Genomic DNA, 18,768 nt, shown 5'->3' on the forward strand with positions numbered 1-18,768 from the left:
CGACCCCGGAGTAGCCGCTCCGCGCGTCTGCGCCCCGGGTGCGCGCTGGGAGCGCGAGGCCCAGCTCCGGGCGCTCGGGGTCCACCTGCCGCGCCCGCCGCACCCGCCGCGCGCCTTCCTGCCGGCCGCCCCCGCTCAGGGCGCGCGGCTCCCCCCGTCGCGAGGCCCCGCGCCGCCTCTCAGCGCCCCGCGGGCGCGCACGTCCCTGTGGCCGCGGCCCGCGGGCTCCGGCCGCACCTGTCGCAGGAAGAAGGGCCGGCCCGGGGCGGGGGCGGCGGCGGGAACTACAGCTCCCAGCCCTCGCTGCGCGGCCCGGGGAGGGGGCCGCGGGCGGCAGGCCCCGCCTCCGGGGAGGGGCCCGCGCGGGGGCGGAGCCAGGAGGCGGGCGGGCGGGGGGGGGACGCGAGCCGAGCCAATGGGCGCCGCGGCCACTAAGTGGGCTTGGCTTGCCGAGCAGCGCCGGCCGCAGGAGGGGAGCAAAGCTGTTGAGCCCGCGAGGAGTGAGGCTGAGCCTGGCCCTGCGCGCTCCCCGAGGGCCACCTCCGGAGCCGGAGTTCCTTCTCCGCTGCTTCCCGCTCCAGGCCCCTCCTGCCCAGGGCAATGCATCCTTGAGTGGCGGCGTCTGGACCCCAGGCAGCCCCAGAGGACCGAAGCCAAAGAAAGAAGACTGGGGCCAAGACACCCGGTGGGGGCTTGGATGCCTGGCTTTCTCTGAGGCCGTCTTCGGAGCGAGGGTGGCTTTGGGGTGGGGGCTTGTGCTGCAGGGAATCCAGCCAGGCCCCAAGATGGACACTTCTGGGCACTTCCATGACTCGGGGGTGGGGGACCTGGATGAAGACCCCAAGTGTCCCTGTCCATCGTCCGGGGACGAGCAGCAGCCGCCGCAGCCGGCAGCAGCCCCCCAGCAGCCCCCGGGACCCCTGGCGCCGCCTCAACCCGCTCAGCTCCAGCAGCCGCCGCCACCACCACCACATCCCTTGTCTCTGCTCGCCCAACTCCAGAGCCAGCCCGTCCAGCCCGGCCTGCTGCACTCCTCTCCCACGACGCTCAGGGGCCCCCCTTCGGCCAACTCCACCGCCGTCCTCCACCCTTCCTCCAGGCAGGGCAGCCAGCTCAATCTCAATGACCACTTGCTTGGCCACTCTCCAAGCTCCACAGCCACAAGTGGGCCTGCTGGAGGTGGCCGGCACCGGCAGGCCAGCCCCCTGGTGCACCGGCGGGACAGCAACCCCTTCACGGAGATCGCCATGAGCTCCTGCAAGTACAGTGGTGGGGTCATGAAGCCCCTCAGCCGGCTCAGCGCCTCCCGGAGGAACCTCATCGAGGCCGAGCCTGAAGGCCAGCCCCTCCAGCTCTTCAGCCCCAGCAACCCCCCCGAGATCGTCATCTCGTCCCGGGAGGACAACCGTGCCCACCAGACCCTGCTCCACCACCCCAACGCCACCCACAACCACCAGCACACCGGCACCACCCCCAGCAGCGCCACCTTCCCCAAAGCCAACAAGCGGAAAACCCAGAACATTGGCTATAAGCTGGGACACAGGAGGGCCCTGTTTGAAAAGAGGAAGCGGCTCAGTGACTATGCTCTGATTTTTGGGATGTTTGGAATTGTTGTTATGGTGATAGAGACCGAGCTCTCTTGGGGTTTGTACTCAAAGGTAGGGGCTGCGATTTCTCTTTATACCTTGAACAAAAGGGATATGTAGGTAGCAACAGAGAGAGAGAGAGAGAGATTGATGGAGGGGCGAGGCGGTGGTGGGAGAGGCGCTCGCTCAATTATATGGAACACGCGAACTTCCCATGGTTTTCCTTCTGAATCCCGGGAGAATTCATTCCTCGCTTTCTTGGGGGGGCTCCCCGCACACTGCCTGCTGCAGACTGTGAGGGAGGAGGAAGGATTCGCTTCTGAGACGTCGTTTTCGTCCCGGTTCCCTCGTACCGAGCAGAGCCCAGCGGCGTAACGCACCAATTAATTACCCTCTGCCTTGATGTGCCTGCCAGTTCCCTCCTCTGCTCCCTGCCCTGCTCCATTTTCCCGAGGATAGAAGAGAAATAAATGTCTGGGTGGGGGGCGGGGACTCCTTCCTCTCCCTTCTCGCTCTGGCTTCTCCCTCTCTTCCCAAGTTTCTCTTTCCCCCCTTGTCCCTGACAGACTTCGGGCTAGATGGCAGAGCGCCGGGGACCCAGGTCCCTTGGGGCAGGGGTGAAAAGGGGCAGAAGCCCCCCCCCCCCCCCAAGTCCTTTCCCTCAGGAAAGAGCCCTCAGCAGAGGCCGTTGCCTGTAAACAGCCGGCAAACCGGCTACAGGTGTCCCCAGCAGAGCAGGTGGGCGCCGCCTTGGCCTTGGCCCCGGGGAGCGCCTCTCCTTCAGATGGGCTGACAGGGCTTCCCCGAGCCCCGGGATCCGTGAGGCGGACCGTGTGCACACCCGGCTGAGGCGCGCGGCTCAGAAATCACGGCCTCCAGGGGCGTGGGGGAGGGCGGCAGGTGGGTTTCTGCCAGGGCTCGGCCTGCTGGGGGCCCTGCTGTGCCGGCAGGCCGAGGGCTTGGGGCGCCGGGCACTCGGCGGGCAAGTGGATTTCTTCCCGCTGTCCCCCTCACCCCCAGTGTGTCGTGGGGGAGGGCGTGTGTGCGTGCTTGCTTGTCCCTTGGATTTCTCTTATTGGTCATTTGGGCAGGGGGAGGCTGGGAGGGGTTCAGCTGTCGGAGGTTTCAAACAGAGCTCAGTTCAGGCTAGGCACAGCTGCTGCGGGGTTGCCACATTCCTCGTCGAAGCCCGGCCGCAGAGCCTGGGAGGTGCTGATCGGATTTCCCTCCTTCCCAGCCTCTCTCTCCCACAGGCACAGGCAGACCTGTCAGGCCACCTGAGTAGCCAGCACCAAGACGTCCTCGCACGCGGAGGGTCCCCCAGGGGCACGCTGCGGGGGGGGGGCTGCCCCAGTGGAGGGCAGCCCCTGGAAGCTGCCTGCATCCAAATAGTGCAAGGGTCGGAGCCCCTCGGAGAGCAGGAGTGAGTGGGGTTTCCCCGGGAATAGCAGCTCACTTAGTCATCCCGGAGCGAGCCTCTGAGCTGCTGCTCTCTCTCGGGGCTGCCTCTCCTGCGGGTGCTTGGGAGGGGGCGGGGAGGGGCTGCCGTCCTCGGCACAGCCCTGCCTACCCCCAGCCCCCCGTGGGGGCCGGGAGCCCTCCCTGAGGGAGACTGACGAAGGCCCAAGGGCAAGGGGGTGAGGGCAGGGGGCAAAACCAGCCTCCCAGCCACCCCCCCCCCCACACCGCTCAGTGCTCTTAAGGGAATGGCTCTCGGCGTGGGGCACGTTGGTCTTCATGCCATGGGGGGACGGGTTTGCTGCCGGCAGGGGAGGGTCTGGAGCGGGCACCTCCCTGAACGAGTGCCCAGGGAAAGGGCCTTACCCAGAGCCGGGGAAACCAGACTCTGGTGTGAAGGAGGGGGGAGGCGGGCCCACGGGGCTGGGCCTCACCCGGTTCTAAGCTGCTGACCATCACGGCCGTGTGCGGGGCTGGGACCGCCTGCCCTAGCTGAGTGCCCTGAGACAGTGTGGGCTGTGACCAGCAGGGCTCACGGGAACCTGCTGCCATCTGCCCCTCTGTACACTGAGTCAATCTGGGACACGCGTTTTCAGGGTGCCTCCCGGGTCAGGCCGCGTGGACGCAGGATGCGTAAGGCGGCGAACCCTCGGCGCTCCCAGTCACGAACAGGGTCTTTGTAAAGAGCCCGGGTGACGTCTGGGTCCCAGCCCGCTGCTCCCAGGGCTGTGATCTTGGACGAGCCACAGGGTAACTTCTGCGAGCGCGTCTCCCCAGCTGTCAACGGGACGGCTCCCACACGGGCCTGTTGTCATTGTTATTAATAGTGGTGACGAGGGGAGCGTCTTTGGGCCCAGCTCTGGCTGCAGAGCCGAGTCTCCACAGGCTGGAGCTCTCCCTTGGCCGTGGCGTGAGAAGTTGTGTCCTGTCAGGGAGAAGTTGTGAGAAGGGGCCAGGTCTTCTGTCTGCAAACGGCTCTAATCATGGCTCTGTTGCAGGGGATGGTACGTGTGTCCCCCGCCTCCCCGGCCTGTCACAGGCTCCACGTGGCCACAGGGCTCGGGTCAGGACAGAGGGCCGCGTGGCTGTCTGGCGGGCCCAGGGCTGGGCTGGGCAGCTGTGTCTCGAGCCGGAGAGCTCCAGGCGTCTGTCGGCTTTCCTGACCAGTGTGGCCGTCACACTGAGGGTGGCGCTTCTCACTCAGAGGCCCTTGGGAGAGGGACATGCGTCTTCACCGAGCGATGGGAGGCCGCTGGCCTGCGCGGGAGCTGCTGCTTGCCGGGGCTCTGTCTCCTTCCTCGGGGCCGCGTCCCCGGCGGATACCGGCTGCTGGGAGGAATTTGCCACGTGGCCTGGCGCCCTTGCGAAAGAGCAGGGCCTGCCTGGAGCGTGTTCCGAGGTCGTGGGGAAGGGGCCCGTGTGAGGAGGTGAACGGGCCTTCCCGCAAGCCCCAGCTGACGGCGGGGAGCCGGCCAGGCCCAGAGGTCCTGCTGGGAACTCTGAGTGATTTGGGCTCTGCTGAGTCTGTGCCAGTCGGAGTTCAGGCGCTGTGTCTTCGGGGCGTCCTGTGACCTTCCCGAGCTGACGGGAGGCCTCGAACGCCCTGCTGTGCTCTGTCAGCTGGTTGGAGGGAGAGCCGGGGCCAGGCCCTCTCCTCCCCGGGCTGTGCACCCCCTGCCCCAGCCTGCTTCTTGCTGTGGCTCGGCTGTGCCTCTGTCCAGCTGGCAAGTCCCGGGGGGCCTGGTTCTCAGGGACCTCTGGGCTCAGGCGGCGGGGCCACCTCAGGGGAAGCCAGGAAATGCTGGTGCAGCGAGGCAGCTTGCCGTGTCCCCTGTTCGTGTCCAACCCCCAACCAGCCCCGGGCTCACCATCCAACTGGGTCTCACGTCCTGGGCCGAGCGGTCCTCTGCCTGGTCCTGCTGCTGGGCTTGCCCAGGCTGTGGGGTGGGGGGTGGGGCAGTGGGACCGTGCTCCCCAGATTGCCCTGCGCCCCTGTGCCTGGCTCTGTGTCCTTCACAACACCTCGGGGCCCCCCCCGGGAAAGGGCAGGTCCCTCTGCATGCCCAGGGGAGCTAGGTCTCCTGGACATTTACTGTTCAAAGAAAATGGGGTGCCTTAGGGCCAACATGTTGTGTGTCTTTGCTGACCTCACAGAGGTCAGGGAGTCCACACTCAGCCTCTAGCCAGAATGACTGAGTAGGTTTGCAGGTCCCAGGTCTCTGAGCCCCTGCCTTCCCCAGCCATGTGTTTGGTTTCCCCAAAGACCTTGTGTGCCAAAGGGCAGAGTAGCAGGCCGGCTTGGCTGGGAGCACAGCCTGCACCTGCCAGGCCCAGGAGCCCCTTGGGATAGGCGGGTGGCTGTCAGGGACCCCTGGCCCTTGGGAGGAGACGCCTCTGTGGTCTCGGGAATGTTGGCATCTGAAGGGGACAGACCCCTCCCCACCCCGAGTGGCGCCTGCAGGACAGGGCTGCGGGAGGTGGGAGGGTCTGAGCCCAGGCACAGGTTTTCCTCTGAGGTTGTGCTGACTGTCTGCCCCGGGAGGGCAGGAGCAGCTCTGAGAATATGGAAATGAGGTTCTGCCCCCGCCCAGGATGGTGGCGACACTATTTACAGCCTTTGTGGTGGGCTCACTAATGAGTCAAACGTTTGTGACCGCAGCGGGGACCAGGGTGGCGCGCACCTGTCCGTGGCGCGTCATCATGCCGTCTGTAGCCGTCTGGGGAGGCTTTGGGGTGCTCGCCGACACCCCTCCCTCCCGGCGGTGTCCCCTGCGCCCGGGCCTGGTGCTGTCGCTGGGTGAGCGTCTGCGGCACGGGCTTGCTGGGAAGCTGGCGGCCACCTCGCATGTCCCTTCCTGAGCTTTTGGGGGAGGTCACAAGGCTAGGCCAGGGTCCAGAGATCCGCTCTGAAACACAGAAGGTAAAGACACCTGAGCGGGAAGGAGCTGGTGTCCCCTGCGCGGAGCGGCCGCCGCCTGCTGTTTGTGGCTGGTCCCGCGGCACCCTGGGGGACACCGCGGGTGACAGAGTGTGGCTGTGAGGGGCGTCTCGGCCAGTTTTTCTTTATTTTAAATCCCTGAACGGGAGAGCGAGAGACCGGGAAGGCAGCTACTCCTCTCTAAACGGCGAGGGAGGGGGCGCGGCCTGCTGAGCTGGAGGACGCGGGCGGGTCTGAGGCGCTGCCCTGGAGCCCCAGGGCTGCCGGAGGGCTGGGAGCCAGCAGGGCCTGCAGGCTCCCCCGAGGCAGTGGGGGGCTCCTGAGTCCTAGCGGTGGGCATGGCCACGGCCCCGTCCCCTCGCCCTGTGGTCCCCAGGCCAGGCTGCCGTGTGAGCCCGTGGGGTGTTGCCATGAGCACCCAGGCCTGTTCCTTTGCCGGCTGCTGCTGGAGAAGCTGCTCGTCCCTGTGGGGAGAGGCAGGTCAAGGCTGAGGGGCTGGAGCGCCATGACACGGAGCACTGGGCGGGGACGAATGTTTCAGGGGAGGCAGGGACCTGGGGGGCACCCGTGTGGGGCCCTGGGGCAGCGTGGGTCTGGGCTGAGATGCGCGCAGGCCCACGTCCCACGGGGAGGCCTGCGGGTTCTGCCCTGGGGCGATGCCCGCCAGGCGGGGCTGGGGAAGGCGCAGGGCTCACCCGGGAACAGGAGCCCCCCCGCCAAGGCCCCCAGCCCTCCCGTGGGCGGCTCTCCCTCCCCAGCACAGGTGGCCGGGCTCCTGCCGGGGCGACCTACCGGGCTCCACAGGTTGTGTTGTGGCACGCCGTACCTCTGTGCCGGTGTTCCTCACGCCCCCGGCGGCCCTGGGGTCACTACTGACAGCGGCAGGCAGAAAACTGGGCTGCAGAGTGGGTTGTGGTCTGCGCCCAGGGCCCCTGAGCGGGGGCGATGGTTCTGGAGCCAGAGGCCAGGTTTCCAGCGCCTGCTTGTCTCCCTGTCCCCAACCCTGCCACAGAGCTCAGTGAGGGACTCGAGTGAGGGAACCGCTACAGGCTTCTCCGTCTCTGCTGCTGGGGTTTCCCTCTCCATCCTCCGGGCCCAGTTTCCTCCTTCCCTGGCACGAGGCTGTGTTTGGCTCTGTTCGCAACAGTGTTCAGGAAAGTCCCGTCTGCTCCCCCTCTTGCTTCCGACTCGCTTAGTGGCCATTGTCAGGACCCTTGGCCTCTCTGGGCCTCTGTTTCTCGGACTCAAGCATGAGGGCAGGGTTCTCTCCACACGCACCCCCTTCCAGCCCTTTCTGGTCTCAGTGCGTTTGCTCCGCTGCAAAGACCACAGCCTACTGTCCTCAACTTCTGTCGTCGGGGGCCAGGTTTGCACCCCGGTGCACCCATCCAGGCTGACCTCCGTGTCCGCTGGTGGCACTGGGGGTGCTGAGGAATGAGGCAGCACTTCACTCACTAGAGAGGCTCCCTGCGGACAGCGGGTGGTCCCCAGGATGAACTGGGCAGAGTGGAGGGAAGGGGGCTGGAGCCATCCTGCTGGGGCAGGGCACAGGGCGGGGAGGGAGGACAGGGACGCACGGGGGCTTCCTGGGGCCAGGTGTCACCTGGAGCTTCTCTGCAGGGAGCAGCAGGGCAAGCGCACCGGGCAACGTAGTACCTCACTGACACCTGCAGTCGGCGGGAGCTCTGTGTCCGCACCGAAGACCTGAGGCTTTTCTCCGAGCTGGTGGCCCCGGCAGAGCCGGGCTACGGTGGCGGTCAAGGGCTTGGGCTCTGGGTTGGAGTTCGCGGCCTCTGATGGTGGGTCTCCAGGGAGCTTCCTGAGTTTGAAGCCCATCTCTCCCGTGTTCGGAGGGACTCCCAGCCCCCGCCTGCCGGTAGTGCCTGACGTGGAGTCAGGCACACACTGAGCCCTGCCCCCTGTGACTGCTGCGTCGACGAGCCTGGTGCCTAGAAGCTGCTCCTGTGAACCCCCAGGCTCCTGGAGGGCAAGGGGATGGGCGGGGCACCCGTCACCCTCTGCACCATCAGCCACAGACGTGGGCTCTGGAGGAGGCGAGCACGTGCGGCCTGTGCCCTTCTCATCCTTGGGTGACAGGCCACCCGTCGTGCTTCTGGACGGGTCCCCCTGGGTGCATCTGCACGAGTGAGGGGAGGCAGGATGTTTCCTCCACCTGGAAGGTGGAGCTGCTGTGGTGGCCTGGCCTGGGCTTCTGGAGCCTTCCTGCCTCAGGGGATCCAGTTGTCCTGACCCACAGTCAGCAATCCGTGGCCTGGGCACAGCTAATTGGGTGTGTCCGTGCAAACGGGACAGGTGGAGAGAACAAAAATAAGGCCATGGAGTCAGGCCAGAGCCTCCGAGTCCGGGAGGAAGGTCAGGGGGACGCGCGATGACCGATGACGGAGCAGAACGAGGCGGTGTGCGTGGGACAGCGCTGGGGAGGGACGGAGGGTGGCGGTGGGCCCACGAGGAGGCTGTCCTGGCACAGAAGCGGGGGGCCGAGGAGACGCGGGGGCTTCCTCGTGGGTCTTAAGACGACAAGCTTTCGGGAGACTCGGGACAGGGAGTGCGGGGCTGGGGGAGCGAGAGGACCGGCTTCTTCCCCGGCTCCTGGCTGTGGGCCGCTGCTGGCTCCCCGCGCCGGGCATGCCAGGGCGCCAAGAGCCCCCCGGTGCGGGGGGACATGCCGGGGGTCAGGGCCTGCCCTGTGAGGGGGACAGTTTTTGGTTTTTCTTTCCTTCCATGAGGGCCGCCTGGCCGCGAGGTAATGAGAGCCGGATTCCGAGCAGAGCCGTGGGGCCCTGGATGCGCGCCGTGCGGACGGCGTGAGGAATTCGCAGACTGGCGTCTGCTGTGTTCGAGTCAGCTCGGCGGGCATTTTCCTAAGGGACAGGCGTGATGTCAGCGTCAGATGGGCAAGAAAGCTGTGTTCCAGGCCCCTCCCAAGGGGCTGAGCCCCCACCGCACACCCCCGGGAGCGCAGGGCCCGGCCTGCCAGCCGTGTCTCCGCGAACCATGGTTTGCCGTTGGGCACTTACTGACTGGGACCCCAGCAGAAGTGGGGCCCGCCACGGGCAGGGAAGGAGCCCCCTGGGCAGCGGGGGGCTGGTCTGACCCAGGCCCTCACCGCTGGGGGCCGTCGGGCCGGTGACACCCGGTCCCCAAGCCTCGCTCTCCCGCTTGTGCGTGGAGGGAACGGCCTGCAGCAGCCGGGCGAGGGGCTCGTGGCTCCGGGGGCCGCACGCCCCAGCTGCTGCCGAGCGGAGGCCTTCCTAGCGCCTTTGCCGGACTTGGCACCTGCTGGCGTCCGCACGGGGATTTTGCAGAACTTTTCTCCTTTTAAAGAAGATTCCCGATTTTAACAGAGCCATTGCTTCTCTCTTCTGGCTTCCCCGGGGTCGGGTGCTGGCTTGCTGGGCTGGGGGGCCGTGTGGCTCCCGTGCGTGGGCGCGTGTGGGGATGTGGGAACCGCTGACTTCGGCGATGTTGCCTCCCCCCGGGAGGAGGGCTGGGCTGAGCATGTCACTGTGCGTCAGGCTCAAGGTGGATGGGCTGCGGCCTGAGGGGGAGCTGGGGGCACAGCTGGCCAGGGGTGGATTCATACCTCTAAGCCGGGCGGCCGAGTTCTGCGGACCCGCAGGGGTGAGGAAGGCAGGGTGGGCCATCCGCTTTACAGATCTCAAGGCCCAGAGAAGTGACTAGTCCAAGGCCACTCAGCATCGCAGGGGACAAGGGTGCAGGGGGTCTAAGTCGTAGTCCCGCCGAACTCCTGCAGGCGGCCGGCCCTGCTCGTGGCTCCGGGAGCGCACAGGTCCGCGCCGTTGAGGACTTGATCAGCGTCAGGGTCTCGTCAGCCGCTGTCGGCCGCCTCTTCCTGAAACAGCTCCGGCTCTCGACACTGGCCCGGGGTCCGACCCTGACTTTGTACGATTTATCCGAGTGGCCCTGGGCAGTGGCCTCCTTGTCTGGAAAGTGGGACCATCATTCCTTCTGCTGAGGGGGGTGATGGGGGACTCCGCGTGGCACGGACCGGGCCCTGGGGGCTCCTTGGCCCACACGGGTCTCCAAGGCTCGGCTCTTCCCAGAGCCCAGTGGCCATGGGACTCCAGGGGACCCTTCAGCTGGTCCCGTGACTCTGGCCCCCACCCCGCCTGCTCTGGGCTGGACCAGGTGTCCGCACTGCTGGATGCCTCCCCTGCCGTGGCGGGTCTGGTGGTGCCGTGCTGGGCGGGGGGCGTGGGGCGCAGGAAACCAGGCCGGGCCGCGCTGTCCGATGGCGAGGAGAGGACCCCCGGACCGAGGTGGCTTGGGCGGGGCCGAGAGCCGCTGCAGGGTAGAGGTGGGGCGGGGAGAGCCGCCCCTGTGGTGGGCTGGGTCGTGTCTGATGCCCCCGGCCTCAGCAGCTCGGGAGAACACGTTGCTCTCATAGAATAGAAGGCTTCACCCTAGAAACGGCTCCCACGTGCGTCGCATTCAGGAGGGAAAACGGGCAGAGCGGGGAGGGGAGGGACACACCGAGACTCTTCCGTACCCCTCGTCTCCTCAGTCCCCACGATGGTCCCGATGGACAGACGACCCAGCTGAGCTCAGGGAACTTCCCAGAGCCACAGCCAAGAAGGAGCCGGCCCGTGATCTGCACCCGGAGCGCCTTCGGTGCCTGTGCTGTGTGGCTGCTTCCTGGCCTCAGCCCTTTCAAGCTCCAAAGCCATTTTCTCCTCCTGGGCGTCCACCCCGCCCACTGCACCCTATTCCCCCGGCCCCCTCCTGGCCCTACCAGCCTCGCCCAGAGCTTCAGTGGGTGATTGGAGCTCGGTGGGAGGGAGGGCTGTCGACCGACAGGTTTGTTGACCCGCCGGGAACCCCGGGATGCTGGAGTACGAGCTGGGCTCTGGGGCTGAGGTCCCCCACGGAAGAGGGCGACAGGGACCAGGTGTCCTGCTTGGCTTTGGGGCCCAACACTTGCTGAGGCCTGGGCTCGCAGGCTGGTTGGGGAGGGACAGAAGCAGGTGCACGCGGCCTGGATCTGACCCCCAGCCTGAGGCTAGGTCTCCCACGTGGCCTCTCCCCACCGCGGCCCCCATGTCCCTCCACATCTGTCATCCACCTGGGCCGTCTCCCAGATGGCTCTGCGGGTCCCACTCCCCGGGAGAGCCTGGCCTCGGGGGGGGGGGGGGGTCACAGCAGATCTGGCTTTGAACCCTGTGTCTGTCGCTTACACGTGTGCGACGTGGGGCGAGTTGCCTTCATGCTTGTCTTCTGTCTCCTTGGGGGTTAATTGCGGCCCCACGTCTGGGGCAGTGTGGGGGTTAAACGGGACCCCACTGTGGGCAGAGCATGTGACGTGGTTGTTGGCCCGTGCTAAGCACCAGCAGAGATGTGGGTGCTGACGCAGGCCCTGGGCTGGGTTTGGGAGGCCTGGCTTCTGGTTTCTGGCCTCAGTTTTGTCATCTGGAAAATGGGAGAAGTGAGGTTGTGTACAGAACAGCTCCTCCAGGAGGGAGGTGAGGGCCAGATGGGGTCAGGAAGTGAGTTGGGGGGGAGATGGCGGGGCGAGGTTTAGCCCCCAGTCTTGGGAGCAAAGCCTGCCAGATCACTGTGGCTAAGTGGGTTTTGTCACTCTTGGGAAACCGCTGAGAGAGACAGGCCCTTCTGGCCAGCCTCCCTCCCCACGGCCTGCTTCCCTGAAGGCCAGCCCTTGGCTTGAGGCCTGCTCCCTCCCGAGCTCTCCTAGCAGCAGGGATTTAATTACTATAATGTAAGTAGCCATGGCTTGAGGCCTTTTGGTGGCAGGGAAACAGATTTGTCTTCTCACTGGGAGAATAAAAATCGGTGGGAAGGAGCGGAAATGTACCTTCCCAGTAGTGCCCACGGCGGCTTTCCTGGGGGTGTGGGGCAGGGCGGCGTCCCAGGCAAGGACCTCGCTACTTGCTTTTACCTTCCCTGGTGAGACTGCACCTGGCTGCCTCTGTTTCCCCGGTGATCCCGGTGGCAGCCCCACCAGCACCTACTGTGTGCCCGCCCTCCCCAGAGGAATCTCCGGCACCTACTGTGTGCCCGCCCTCCCCAGAGGAATCTCCGGCTACTGTTTGTTGAATGTCTAGCATGTGCCCGTTCCCCTGCAGGGACGGTGGAAAAAAACCACAGCCAGAGGGAAGCCAGGGCCTCCGGGAGCGCCGGGGTCATGGCTAAAACGGACGCTGAACTCTGACACAGGCGCCCTGCTGGGAGGTGTTGCACGCGATCAAGGAAAGCAAAGCTGGAGGGGAAGGCACGGGAGAGTCGGGATGCGGAGCCGGTGTCCGAGAAGGCCTCCCCCAGGGGACGTCTGAGTAAGGGTCTTCCGGAGGTGAGGAAGCAGGACGGGGGGCCGGGAAGGCTGGGTGGGCCGGCTGCCCGCTAGCCTGCGCAGCTTCACCCCTGCGGCCGGGATGCCCGGCGCTGCCCAGGAGCCTGTTCACGTGGAATGGAAGAGAAACGGGAAGCCCCTGTCCGCGCTTTCTTACTGAACCCAGCAGAGCAGAGAGACTGCCGTTGCAACGAGTCACGAGTGGAGGGGACTGTGGACTGTTAGCCGCACTCTGTGCTTCATCCGAGTCTTTGAAGTCCAGCGTGTGCCCCCAGGACCTGCCCGCCGTCGGACCCTGACCCGACCGTGGAATCCCAGATCCGTACTGGGGCTCAGAACTGACAGTGAGAGAAGTGGACTCACACGCCCAAGCTGTTGCAAGTATATCTAAACGTTTTCCAATAAAAACATGGACTTCCAGTTTTTAAAAAGGATTTATTTATTTTAGAGAGAGAAGGAATGTGAGTGGGAAAGGGACAGAGAGAATCCCAAGCAGACTTCCCACGGAGCACGGAGCCCAAGGTCACGACCTGAGCCAAAACCAAGAGTCAGATGCTTAACCGACTGGCACCCGATGGGTCCCCTATGATCAATATATTTTTTTAGATTTTATTTATTTATTTGAGAGAGAGAGAGCACACGAGTGGGGCAGCAGGCAGAGGGAGAGGGAGAAGCAGGCTCCCCACTGAGCAGGGAGCCCGACGTGGGCTCGATCCCAGGACCCTGAGATCATGACGCGAGCTGAAGGCAGAGGCTCAACCCACTGAGCCCCCAGGCGCCCCCCCAAACATCAGTTTTTAAGTGTCAATGCTAGACATGAAATAACTTTTAAAATCCTGCTGTAGTAGCTGCGTGGCATGGCCCGGTGGTCACATGGCCAAGGTCCACTGTGTTGGATGGTGGGGTCTCAGGGCTGCGAGGGTCTGTGAGGCCGACTCCCCAAAGGACGAGGGCCTGGGGGTGCATGGGGGGGCGCTGCAGTCTCCGTGGCGTGAGGTGAGGCAGACCGAGGCCTCTGTGTGGCATCACGAGGTCTGACTCACATTTTAACAGGACCCGCTGCTGAGTTGGGAACAGACAGGGGGTGGGGAAAAAGGAGCCCCAGTCCGGCGACCGGTGAGGGCCATGGGGCCTGGCAGGCGGGCACAGGCTGACGGTGAGGTGTGCTGGGACCCTGGGAGTCCCGGGGTGGAGGTCATCCCTGGCCGGCTATGGGCTGCTCTGGTGCTGGGAGGGGGCAGAGAAAGGAAGAGTCGGGAGGTCGCCCAGCAAATGCAAGGATGGGGTGTCCGGGCGCCGGCATGGGGGCCGGGGAGAGACGGTGTTGGGGGAAGACTCCGGGGTTGGACTGAGGTCGAGTGTGTCCGTGCGCAGCACGTGCCCCAGAGACAGTGGGAGGTCGGCGGACAGGGCCTGGGTGGGGGGCTCTGTCTGGGTCCCTGCCATGACGGCTGGCTCCCCACCCGTTCCCAAAAACCGCCTGTGGCACCCCGGGTCACGTTTAAGAACATTCACCTGCATTCCCTCTAGCCCCACACGCGCCCTCCTCGGAGGCCCCAGAGGACTTTATGGGTCAGAGCCACATTTCAAGTCATGTTTTCCTGCTCTCGGCTGACCCCAGGTCCGTCTGGCACATCAGGAGGGTCCTCCGTGGCTGAGAGGTCCACTGGGAGGCCTGACTTCACACGCACTCTCGGAAACAAGACGCACGTCCACGGGTTCACATGTCTGACTGACTTTCCCACGCATCCACTCGTGGGCCTGGGGCAGGGGTGAGGGAGGCGGCAGCATCTCCTCAGGGCGGGCCCCATGCTCACCTGCCGTCCAGCCCAGTGTCCAGGGCTCTGGGGGGCTTGCGGGGAGCTGTCCCACCTGGCCCCTCACTGCCAGGAGGGGAGTCGGGAAGGGGACCACGAGTGGCCCTGAAGGCCTTCTCCATCGCCTGCCGATGCTGGGCCCTGGGCCTGGAGGGTGAGGTCTAGACCTGCCGGCCACAGGCTCTCTGTGGGGCAGACCCGGACTCTGGGCCTCGCTGGCTGGGGGACTCTGGTGGCTCGATGTTTGAGTCCGTTTGCCCGCTGGTGCAGGGTGGCTGGTGCCTGCCTTGGCGCGTGCTGAAGACGTGTTGATGAGGGGTCCCTGCTAGGGACTAGATGCCTGGTGAGCGCTGGCTCTGGGCACCTGCGCGTTCCTGTCCTCCTGCCCTGGCCAGGCCTGCACTGCCCCAAGGGATGGGGTGGGGCGCGGTGCAGGAGGCCGTCTGCTCTGGCACGAGACAGGGAAGAGAGAACAGGGGGACCCATCCTCCCCCTGTGATGCCCAGGACCCAACTCTGGGCCTCTAGATCAGGGCTTCTCAACTGGGGCAATCTGCTTCCCCGAGGGGCACTCAACACTGTCAGCCAACGTCTCTGGTTGTCACAGTAGGAGAGGGATGTTGCTAGTGGGGCGGGGCCGGGGGTGCGGCCGAGAGTCACCAGGCCCCAAACGTCGCCCAGGTTGGGAGACCCTGCTTTGGGCGACACACACTCACAGGTTCTCGGGGTGAGTGAGAACCGCTCACGTCTTATGGGGGGCAGCGCGGCGCCCTAACCCGGCGCCCTAACCCGGCGCCCTGAGCCTACGCCCCCGGCCTCGCTCACGGGCGGCCCTTGTGGCCATGGGCTCTGGACCAGCAGCTGGAGGCCCAGGTCAAGGCTGGCTTCTGCAGGGCATTTCCTTGTTCCTAGTGGCTGCGCCTGCCTCCCTGCAGGTCGGCTCTGGTCCGTCATCGGGACCATGGTGTCTCCAGGGCCACTCAGGGCAGGAGGCGGGGGGGGGGGGGGGGGGGGGCATGGGGACAGTCACCCCAGCCCTAAGGGGACTGCTGGGGAGGGGAGCCCAGGGCCCCCTCTGGCCCTGCCAGGCCACACGGCCTCCTCCCAGACCCGTGCATCAGGCCCCTTGTTTGGTGTTTCCTTAAACTGGCGGAGCTGGTCCTTGTTCCTGCGCCGTGTGAGTGGGAGACAGAGCGGGGTGAGCGGGAGGTTTTCCTGGCAGGGGAGAGACATCGGAGTGCGCCAGCCTGGGCACTGCCAGGATCCTTCTGGGGGGAGTGGGCCAGGATTCCCCAGGGGCTGCCGCAGGAAATCCGTGTTTGCTCTGAGCCCTGGGGACAGACAGGACCCACCGTGGGGAAGGGTCTCCACCTCCTGGGCGGACTTCTGCAGATGCCCCTTCTATGATGGGCACCAGCCTCAGGGTAAAGCTGGGGGGCACGGAGGCAGACAGCTCGTGGTTGGGGGGTGGCCGGCTCCCGGGGTGGGCCTCCTGGGGCAGGCGCAGCAGCGTGTTGAGGGCACACCTGGGACTCCTGGTGTCTGGAGCTTCTCAGGCCTCGCAGGGCGCGCTGGGCTGGGAGGGACAGTGAGGCTTTGTGAGGCCAAGGGGAGAGCGTTCCAAGCTGCAGGGACAGCCTGGCCGGGGCCCAGTGCGGACAGTGCCAGGTGTTCTCAGGGAGGGACAGAGGAGACAGGCTTTCCTGGAAGTGCTGGGCACCAGAGACTGGAAAAGGGCCCAGAAGCTGGTCACGGGCCCGGAGTCGGCACTCAGGTCTGAGGGCACAGAGCGTGGTGGGAGGCGCTGGAGGCGGGCGGTGTGGTCAAGCCGCAGTAGGGGCGGCTCGTGGGGGGAACAGGCCGTCTGGCGGGACGGGGCTGGCGCCGTTTGCGGGGAGAGGTGAGGGGAGGCTCACGTGTGGGGCTTGGCGTCTCCGCGCCCCGGGGGCCAGGCTGTGTGTGAGGCTGGAGGCCTGCTCTGCTCTGCTCTGCTCGGAGCCTGGGCCCCCCTGGAGCCCAGAGCTGCGAGACCCCCCCCATCCCGAGCTGCCGGCCCTGGGCTCGGGGCCCCACCCGACGCTCAGGAGGTGGGGCGCGGCCTCTCCTGCCTGGGAGGTGTCCTGGCGTCCGGCCGCCCGGAGCTGTGTGTGGGGCCCAGGGTTAGGCACCTGCACAGGGGGCTTGTGTGAACGCTTCAGGTAAGGGCACAGGCGGGCTGTCCTTCACTCAACAAATGGCCAAGAGGGGGTTTGGGGTCGATGACCTGGGCAGAAGCCTGGGTTCTCCAAAGGGCAGCATCTCCCATGCAGCAGGCACGTTGGCCCCGTGAGGCGAGGGCTGTGGTCCCCCCACCGAGCCGGGCCAGGGGGTCCGGGTGAATGTCCGCATGGGAATGAAGGGTGGCCGGGCGGGGAGTGTGTGGGGACCCCCGGGCCAAGCGTGGGCTCTACCTGCCATTCCCAGGATGGCTTCGACCTCGGGGTCTGCCTCAGTGTCCCCACGTGTACGGGCAGGGGTGAGGACGGCACTGGGTCTGTGGAGCTTGCCTCACGGTGCCACGGTGGGTCCAGATGGCCACAGGCGCCGGGGACGGACAGAGCTCTTCATTCACACGCACCCCTCCTGCCGTAAGGGCAGCAGGGCAGAGCCCCCCTGAGGGCGGTCTCGGGGCTGCTGCGCAGGGAGGCGGAGTGCGAGGGGCCCGGGCACCGGGCCGGCGGGGGCAGACACGAGGGACGTTGTCTACACAGAGTGGGGAAAAGTAGGTACAACCGAGGACGGGTACCGGTGAGCTGGCCTCTGGCTTGAGCCGCGGCCACTGTCCTGAGCCCCGTCAGTGATGACCTGAGCCCGTGTGGTGCGGAGGTCCTGCGGCCCCCAGTCCCCGGAAGCTCTGAGGTCCGTCCCATCGTCACGTGGGGAGGGGGACTTCCCAGGGAGCCTTCAGGACGGCAGCAGCTGGGGGCCTGGGGTCTAGAGACCCCCGCAGGGAAGAGGGAACAGGGCAGGATAGGGGGGAGGCGTGCGGGCCGTGGCTGCAGAGGCCTTGCCAGGCCCTTTGGAGGTGGGCACAGAGAGGGTGAGTCTCCCCGCCCTGTGGGACCGGCCCTTGGGGGTCGAGAAGAAAGCCCCTGGCTGGGGACCGGCAGGCTGCCCCTTGCCCCGCCGGGGGGCAGGGACGCAGGAGCCGGGCTGGACCCGCGGTTCTCCTCCTCCCATGGGTAACAAGCCCATGAGCATCAAAGCGAGCTTTTCCCGGCTTTCTTTGCCGTGATGTAAACGGGGTTGTGGGAGGCCCACGTGGAAGGGTTGTGGAGGGATTGTGGAGCGTCTCTGTCTAGACTGGAAAGGCCCGGACGAGGGGGACAGTGGCCCCAGGACTGGCTGAGGTCCGGGGGCCCAGACGGTGAGCTTGGCCTCTTTCCCGCTGGGGGCTCGGAGGGCTCCGGCGCAGGGTGAGGTCGGGTCTGCTCTGGAGCAGACACCTCCGGCCGTGCGGCGCCTGCAGACGTGTGCATCAGACCGGCCTCCGGGCCCCTGCGTGGACAGGCCCTGCGGGGAAGAGGGGGCCCTTGGGGCCGGGGGGCAAGCTGCCCCCCTTCCAGATCTGCTCCCCAGGGCAGGTGCATCCGGTTCCATCTGGAGCCTGCGTGGACCCAGGCAGGTGGGCTCCGTGGCTCTCGGCGCCGAGAGCTCAGGCCCTTCTCGGAGGTGCCCACGGCAGGGTTGGCGGGATGTGGGCGCCTGGGCGGGGCTTCCTCGGGGTCACGTCCACTGAACCACAGGGCTAACTGCCAGAAGGGTGGTGTTGAGGATTCTGAGGGGCAGTGTGAGCTTCATGGGGACACTGCTGCGATGGACGTGTGGTGTCGTCCTAGGGCATGGGGAGGGTCGCCCGTTTTCTCTGGGCCAGCCACTGTGCCCTCCCCCCCTGGCCTGCTGACCCCCAGCCACCGTTCCTGCCCAGACGACCTTCCCTGGGAGTCCCCAGGGCACCGCATCCCCATCCCAGTGCCCGTGCTGGGGCCAGTGCGGGCGAGAGCCCCTCACTGACTCCCCGGCTGTTCTCTGGCACCTCTGCGCATTGCCTCCCAGGGTCTCAGCCTCTGTGGCCAAGCAGCCCACCTTCTGCGTGTCCCTCCCGGCCCCTGGGGCCCGGGTCCACCTGAATGCTGAGGTGAGGCGGGGGGCACGTGAGTTCCGATGCCTGGGGGTGAGCGAGCAGCTTCTTGTTCTGGACAAGGGGAGCGTCTACGTGGAGGCTGCAGGGGTGAGCCCGGCCGGGGAGGGGGCGTCCAGCTCCTGGGAAGACCGAGTGGCCTGTGCGGCTGCAGACAGGCTGGTGTCCTGCTCAGGTCCTCACAGAGCAGACGCCGCGTCCTGGGGGCTGGGGCTCACGCTGGGTGTGCGGACCGCGGAGACAAAACGGAGCTCATCGCTGTCATTTGCCGGCCCCCCGCACCCCCCGCAGCGGCGGGCCCCGCGCCACCCCCCGCCCCGCCCAAGCTGCTTGGTCCTGGCTCGCGGCACTTGGGGCAGCCCCACTGTGTGGGCCGCTGAGTGTGGGCTTGGGCCCGCTGTCGGCTGGTGGCCAGGCCTCCTGATCTTGACCCATTGCTGGCTC

At 66.4% G+C, this 18,768-nt stretch overlaps 1 protein-coding gene across 1 annotated transcript in view; it reads left to right on the top strand.

Annotated features, from left to right (window-relative positions):
* Positions 1-391: 391 nt before the first annotated feature.
* Positions 392-18,768, top strand: part of KCNN3 (potassium calcium-activated channel subfamily N member 3) — a 123,545-nt gene continuing 105,168 nt past the window's right edge. Inside the window, exon 1 of the mRNA XM_059413841.1 lies at positions 392-1,658. Within this exon, the coding sequence (XP_059269824.1) occupies positions 786-1,658 (873 nt within the window). The 5' untranslated portion in view covers positions 392-785. The remainder of the gene's footprint in view (positions 1,659-18,768) is intronic.

This window comes from Mustela nigripes, chromosome 10 (assembly GCF_022355385.1).
Source record: "Mustela nigripes isolate SB6536 chromosome 10, MUSNIG.SB6536, whole genome shotgun sequence".
Lineage (NCBI taxonomy): Eukaryota > Metazoa > Chordata > Mammalia > Carnivora > Mustelidae > Mustela > Mustela nigripes.